This window comes from Pinus tabuliformis, chromosome 6, assembly GCF_031772625.1.
Source record: "Pinus tabuliformis cultivar Carrire ecotype Pingquan chromosome 6, CPIR1, whole genome shotgun sequence".
Classification (NCBI taxonomy): Eukaryota; Viridiplantae; Streptophyta; class Pinopsida; order Pinales; family Pinaceae; genus Pinus; species Pinus tabuliformis.
In genome coordinates, this window is record NC_142292.1 from 1922039274 (window position 1) to 1922046351 (window position 7078).

Genomic DNA, 7078 nt, shown 5'->3' on the forward strand with positions numbered 1-7078 from the left:
AAAGGAATGAAAGAGACTGCTCTGGAAATCTAGACAGAGGGATTACCAAACCAATCGCAAAACTACATAATACCTTTTACGGTACGACAGTCAATCTTCCCAAATGCTGTGTTCAGTGCATTGCGATCGATAGGGCGACAGACATGGCTTCCTAAGGATCAAGGATATAGCCTATTGTGGTCTCCTAATATATACTCGACGGTACATGGGAGCACAAGTCTGTACTGGCACTTATCGTCTCAAAGAGGAGGAATCACCCAACCTATGATGAAAGCGACAGTTACTAGGCTTTACGACGCCGGAATACTTCTCTAGCCTAGACTTCTAGATGTTGTGCGTTAGATTCCAAAGCGTTTTTATGTTCATTGAATTTATTTTACAGTTGATCTTTCTTAAGAAGTTTGCCTTTAAGGTTCACCGCGTGATGTAGATATAAAATTCTTAAAATGCAATCTAAGATGATAAACAGTCGTTTAATCTTCTTTTTGCAATGAAAATCCTAGCTACTAAGGAAAGGGAAATGAAATTCTTTCAACATAGAGCAGAGAGCACACACTAGATGCACTGTCCTAAATCACAATCAACAAGCAGTCTAAATGCAAATGCACGTGCATGTATTTGTTTTCCACTTTCTTAATCTGTGAATGACAAAAAGAATGCTAAATACAAATTTGAATTATTTCTTCTTTCAAAGCGACAGTACTAACGATTTTCTTTTCAAAAAACAAAAAAGAGACAAGACGACACTCTACGATTTTGAATTGAAAACTGCTTTCGACACTTGAAATACTTATAAATCTAGATCAAATACAAGAGTAACAATGTAATCGACCTCATTATTCTTTTTCGTTGACTGAAAACGACACTTGCGACACTTCCAAATCAAAGGACGACAGTTCGATTAAGCTACTTCTTTGTAAAAGAGAACTATAAATGACACACAATACATAAAAAAATTCACAATTCTTTATACAATGGAGGTTGGATGATGCAAAGAAATGGGGTTTCAACAGTGGTCGACTGATCACAAACAATAAAACTCCTTAATAAAACTGAAGAGAGTGAAGAAAAAACCAAAATCTGGAGGCAAATTTAGTCTTGTCTGATCATCGCACCTGTAACACAGGGAAACAGGGATGCATCCCACCTACTGCACACGAGAGGTGCGATGCATCCAGATTTCCAAGAAGACAGGGTGCGATGGTCCAGGGATGAGACTTTAACTTGGTTTTTGGTCACCGTTTGCAGTTTAGTTCAGGGATTTAGGTCGAGCAAATGATAGTCAGTAACTACAAAGTACAGGGGCTGATCTAATGAGGTTACTCAAGCTACCTCTAGGGCACATAGGATGTTTGCAAGTCAATTGTTCAGTTCATAAACAAACTCGGAGATTGACTGAAGCAGTGTTGATCTACTTCACACTTGCATAGCAAATGCAGTTCGAATGCTAGCTGGCTTAACTTCAGGCTCCATCTGTGGTTTATGAATCAAACAAATAGAGACAAGTAATCAAACTAATCGCTCCCCAGCGGAGTCACCATTTTGTTATCAGGAAATCTAGTGTCTATTTAGAGCTGCTAGTCCCGCTAAGACAGGTAGTTATCTTAGAAACAAATAGATTAAAGTCACTTGTTTTTCCTTTACGAGAGAGAGATGAGAAAGAAGCAGAGAGTACCAACCTCAGTCTTCCGTTTGGCTCCTTTCTTGTTTCCTTTCCCCTTTGACAGAATCTCGCCACTGCTTCCTTACTTGTCCTGCTTCAAAGAGCACCTGTAGATTCACAACAACATAATACCATCAAAGCATAGAGATCTTTCACTGTAAACAATATAGGATCAGATATATATTGGCCATACAAATGCATATATCAACACAATATGCAGAGGTACACAAGAATATGGAGGAAAACTCAAATAGCTTTATTAGTAAAAGTCGTAGAAGAGAGGATTACAACCACTTGGTCTGACCCAGTGCCATCCTCCTAGCTTGAAAGCCCTCTTCACCTCATACAAAGCAAGATCACCCAACAATGTCTTCAAAGAGAAACTAGCAACACCTATTTGCAAATTACCAAATTCCAACCTCTAGATCTTTGGGATGAGGGATCCATATATAGATATTTGCAGAGGTGTGAGTCAGCTCTGGGTTTTTGATTAGTGTCATTCCACTGATAGTTGTTGGTTCCACTTGGAGATTTCATTGAGCTCTTACTCATCCCTGGGCGAATTCTGAGAGGCAAGTGTCATATGAGAAGTTTCTAGAAGATTCCTTGATCATCCACTTAGCAAACTATCTCTGCCACTTGTCTATTCTCGCTCATCGCACCCTATAGATGGAATTTTCAGTATGCATCACACCTCCCATGTGTAGTAGGTGAGATGCATCGCACCCTGATCATGGAGCAAGTGAGACGATCCAGTTTTGACCAGTTTTGAGCAGTTTTTCATGGAAAACTTCTGGGAGATGATGTAATCAACTAACCTTGCTCCTTTAGGGTATGAAACAACACTTTTAGGGACTTAGAAGCCCTTGGTTTATGGACATATGTGATTGGGGTTGCAATGCCCAAATATGTCTATAACACTTCTGTCACTTTCCTTAGGTTAAGTATAGGAAAACAGAAGACTACCAAAATGAGAAGAGCATACAGTGTCTCACGTAGGTTTACAATGGGTCAGGGGCCTGTAACAGGTCCTGAAAATAACCTAGAATTATGGGTACAGCTTGGAGAAGAGGCTCACAATACGAACCTTGCAATACTTGAGACTGTGCAGGAGTTGAAAAATGAAATGGCCCGTCTACGAGAAGATAACGCAAGGTTTACTCTGGAGCAGGAAAGGATTATAAAAAGCCTATCTGACAAGCAAAACCAGCAAGCACTAAATCCCAGTGCTGAGCAACAAAGGGAGTCTGAGGAGCGAAATCACCATACAGGACCTGAGGGGACAGAAGGAAGGGAGGAGGAACGATTTGATAATGCTTCCGAGTAGCACACCTCGAAAAGGCAATGGATAGAGTTGCAAGGGGAATTTCGCAAGATCAAACCACCACACTTTGATGGGGAAGTGGAGGAAGCCACTGAGGCATGGTTGATTAATATGAACAAATATTTCCAGCTATATGAGTATGACCACAACCTGAAAGCACGGTTCGCCATTTTCCAATTGCAGGGAAAAGCCACTTTGTGGTGGGAAGAAGTTAAAATTGTAAGAGGAGCAATCGAACAGAATATTACTTGGGAAAAATTTCAGAGGTACTTTAAGGAAAGATACTTGACTGAGCGTTTCTATGACGAGAAGGCTAGGGAATTCCATGACTTGCGGTTGGGACAATAAACCATGGATGAATTTATTACTCACCTTACTTCATTACTGTGTTACGTGCCTTATATTCGAGAGGAAAAGGAAAAAGTACAGAGGTTCATCAGTAGTTTACCTTTGAGAATGAGGGAAAGAATCGAGTTTGACAATCCAAAGACCATGGATGAAGTAATACGTAAAGCCAAAATTTGTTACCAGCAAAGTAAACAAAAGGGAGAAATCCCGGGTAAGAAATGGAATGATAAGAGAAGTAGCAAGATGACTGTAAATAATAAAGGGAATCGTGGTAGTGGTAACAAGAGTTTCACCAAGGGACAAAACAACAGGAATTTACAGAAGAATTCGCTTAGATCAAAGCCTGCTAATGAATCCAGAATCAGTGAACAGTAGGGTAAGATGGATAGTGAAGGGACAGCAAGACCTTCGGTGCAATGTTGGGGCTGCGGTGGGCCTCATTACATTAAAAACTTCCTGCAGCGGAAAGGAACTGAAAAGGTTTCCCAAATCCATGAAGCATCTACAGTTGGTGATGTAGGACGTAGTCTACCAAGAATTAATGCGGCCCTAGAAGATCGTCAGGCGGAGTACCAGCTGACCATGGTGGAATTCGAAGGTAAAATTTCATACCTTACTATAACTGTTTTAATTGACCCTGGAGCCACATTAAGCTATATTAGTCCTAGGATTGTGGAGCATTGTAAATTGCAACTTGTTAAATTTAAAAACCCATGGTTAGTACAGTTGGCTACAGGGGCAAAAAGACGAGTAATTGCCAAGGTCAATAACTGCCCCTTAAATATAGCAGGACAGCCAGTGAAGGCATATTTAAATGTGCTTCCTCTTGGCTCATATGATGTCTTAATTGGTATGGACTGGTTAGAAAAACACTGGTCCATAGTCAACTGTAAAACAAAGACTATCTATTACAAGGATGAGCTTGGAGCAAGGCAAGAGATGCAGGGGATTAAGCGACCAGTGCAGATTCAGCCAATAACCGCCTCTCAGCTAGCGAAATGCATTAGAAAGGGGTGTCAGATTTATGCCATCCAGGTGGGTTATGCTGACTCGAAAAATAAAACAACCCTATTGGAAAACATCCTAGTAATTCAAGAATTTGCTGATGTGTTTCCGGAAGAGATTCCCGGGCTGCCACCTAAAAGGGACATAGACTTTACTATCGAATTAATGCCAGGGGCAGCCCCGGTATCCCGAGCACCTTACAGAATGAGCACACCCGAGTTGACAGAATTGAAAATGCAGTTACAGGAACTGCTAGACAAATCCTACATTCGCCCCAGTGTGTCACCCTGGGGAGCTCTGGTATTGTTTGTTAAGAAAAAGGACGGGACCCTTCGCATGTGCATAGATTATCGTCAGTTGAATAAATTGACAATCAAAAATAAGTATCCTCTACCCCAGATTGATGAACTTTTCGATCAAGTGAAAGGTGCAACAGTATTTTCCAAGATCGATTTGCGATCAGGGTATCACCAAATCAGGATTAAGGAAGAAGACATAGCTAAAACAGCTTTTAGAACAAGGTATGGACATTACGAGTTTGTGGTGCTACCCTTTGGGTTAACCAACACCCCCGCGACTTTTATGTGCTTAATGAACAACATATTTCATCAATATTTGGATAGAGTCGTGTTGATTTTTATTGATGATATATTGATATTTTCTCGAACTATGGAACAGCACAAGGAGCACCTCCGATTGGTGCTGCAAACCCTCCGAGAACACCAGTTATATGCCAAGTTCAGCAACTGCAACTTCTTTAAGGAAGAAATACAATATTTGGGGCATATAATCACAAAAGAAGGGATCACGGTGGATCCTAAAAAGATAAGGACAATAATGGAGTGGCCAGTACCTAAAGATGTGGTAGACATCAAATCATTCATGGGGTTAGTTGGTTATTACAGATGATTTGTAGAAGGATTCTCAAGAGTAGCGTATCCTATCACTTCCTTACAGAAAAAAGGAAGAGCCTTTAGATGGACCCCAGAATGCCAAAAAAGTTTTGAGTAGCTTAAGCGTCTGCTCACCACCGCACCCATTCTAAGCATAACTAATCCTAACAAAGATTATGCAGTGTGCACTGACACAAGCAAAGAAGGTGTAGAAGGTGTGTTGATGCAAGAAGGGAAGGTAATTGCTTACGAGTCCAGGAAACTGAAAGAACATGAGCAGAAATATTCTGCTTATGATTTGGAATTGGTAGCCATCATTCACGCCTTCAAAATGTGGCGACATTATCTTATGGGAAGGAAATTTTTACTATTGACAAACCACCACAGTCTAACCAATTATTTTAGCCAGCCCACCTTAAATGCTAGGCAAGCACAATGGGTGGATTTTCTAGGTGGTTTTGATTTTGAGATCAAACATTTGAAAGGGAAAGAGAACTGGATGGCAGACACTTTAAGTCGGAAGTTACAAAGTTTATATGAGATTTCATCCAGCGAATGGAAAAGTCCCTTTGCAGAGATGATTCAAAGGGCAGCAGAGCAAGATATGGTATATCAGCAAATAAGGCAGCAAGTACAACACCCCACCAAGAAAGAAAACCAGCAGGATTATACTGTGGATGCTGCTAGAATGCTGTATTACAAGGAAAGACAAGGAAGAATAACGATTCCATTATGGTGGTGGTAGACAAATTGAGTAAAGCAGCACATTTTATACCTGTGAAATCCACCTATAGAGCTATAAAGATTGCCCATATTTTTCTGCAAAACGTATTTAGATTGCATGGGCTACCAAGGACAATAATTTCGGACCGTGATGTGAAATTCACATCAATCTTTTGGAAAACATTATTTGCAGAATTAGGGACACAGCTGAATTTCAGTACAATGTATCACCCCCAGACTGATGGACAAACCAAATGGGTGAACCAGGTGGTGGAAGACATGTTAAGGGCATTTGTGATGCAGCAACCAACCAAGTGGGAGGACTACCTGCACTTGGTTGAGTTCGCATACAATAATGGCTACCACACATCATTGCAAATGAGCCCTTTTGAAGTATTGTATGGGTGAAAGTGCCGCACCCCCTCGAGCTGGGGTGGACCGGAAGATAGATTGATGTTAGGTCCTGAAATGCTTAAGGAGATGGAGGAACTGGTTAAAAAGATACATTCCAATCTAAAGGCAATGCATGATAGGCAAAAGAACTTTGCTGACCAGAAAAGGAGGTTTAAGGAGTATCAAGTTGGTGATCATGTGTATGTGACAATTTGAGCGAAAATGGCACATTACAATGGAGTGGGTGCGCTAAGTTGGCACCTCGATATTGTGGACCATTCCAGGTCTTAGCAAGAATTGGACTGGTAGCTTACCAGCTCGCTTTGCCAAGTCATATACGAGTCCACAATGTCTTTCATGTCTCCGTGTTAAAAAAAAAGGTTCATGACCCTAAACATGTGATCAGATGGCAGGATATACAGGTGAGAATTATTTCTAGTAGACCAGTCTAAAAGTTTTCTTTTAAAGAAACTGATTTAGGCTGTTGTATGTTGCAGGTCAAACTGGAAGGAGAAATCTTGGTTGAGCTGCTGAACATTCTTGACCGGAGAGAAGTACTGCTGCAGAAGCAAGCTATTACCCAAGTTAAAGTGCAATGGCAGCACTTTGGGCCTGATAAGGCCATTTGGGAGGATGAAGAATTCATGAAATAGGCTTACCCATAGCTGTTTATAACTGAAGGACATCGGGCTGATGTCCAACTTCAGGGGGGGAAGATGTAATACCCCA

The 7078-nt window shown here is 40.9% G+C and overlaps 1 protein-coding gene across 1 annotated transcript; it reads left to right on the plus strand.

Annotated features, from left to right (window-relative positions):
• The first annotated feature begins 3716 nt into the window (after positions 1-3716).
• LOC149266873 (uncharacterized) lies at positions 3717-5978 on the plus strand. The gene is made up of 2 exons (XM_089409432.1): positions 3717-4617; positions 5416-5978. The coding sequence occupies exons 1-2, from the start codon at positions 3717-3719 to the stop codon at positions 5976-5978; spliced, it is 1464 nt and encodes a 487-aa protein (XP_089265558.1).
• Positions 5979-7078: the final 1100 nt, after the last annotated feature.

Bases quoted from the DNA above. Each gene is read 5' to 3' on its own strand.
- LOC149266873 (XM_089409432.1), top strand. From the start codon at position 3,717: ATGGATAGTGAAGGGACAGCAAGACCTTCGGTGCAATGTTGGGGCTGC. The intron at 4,618-5,415 runs GTGTGTCACCCT...AAGATTATGCAG, and splicing joins CAAATCCTACATTCGCCCCA to TGTGCACTGACACAAGCAAA.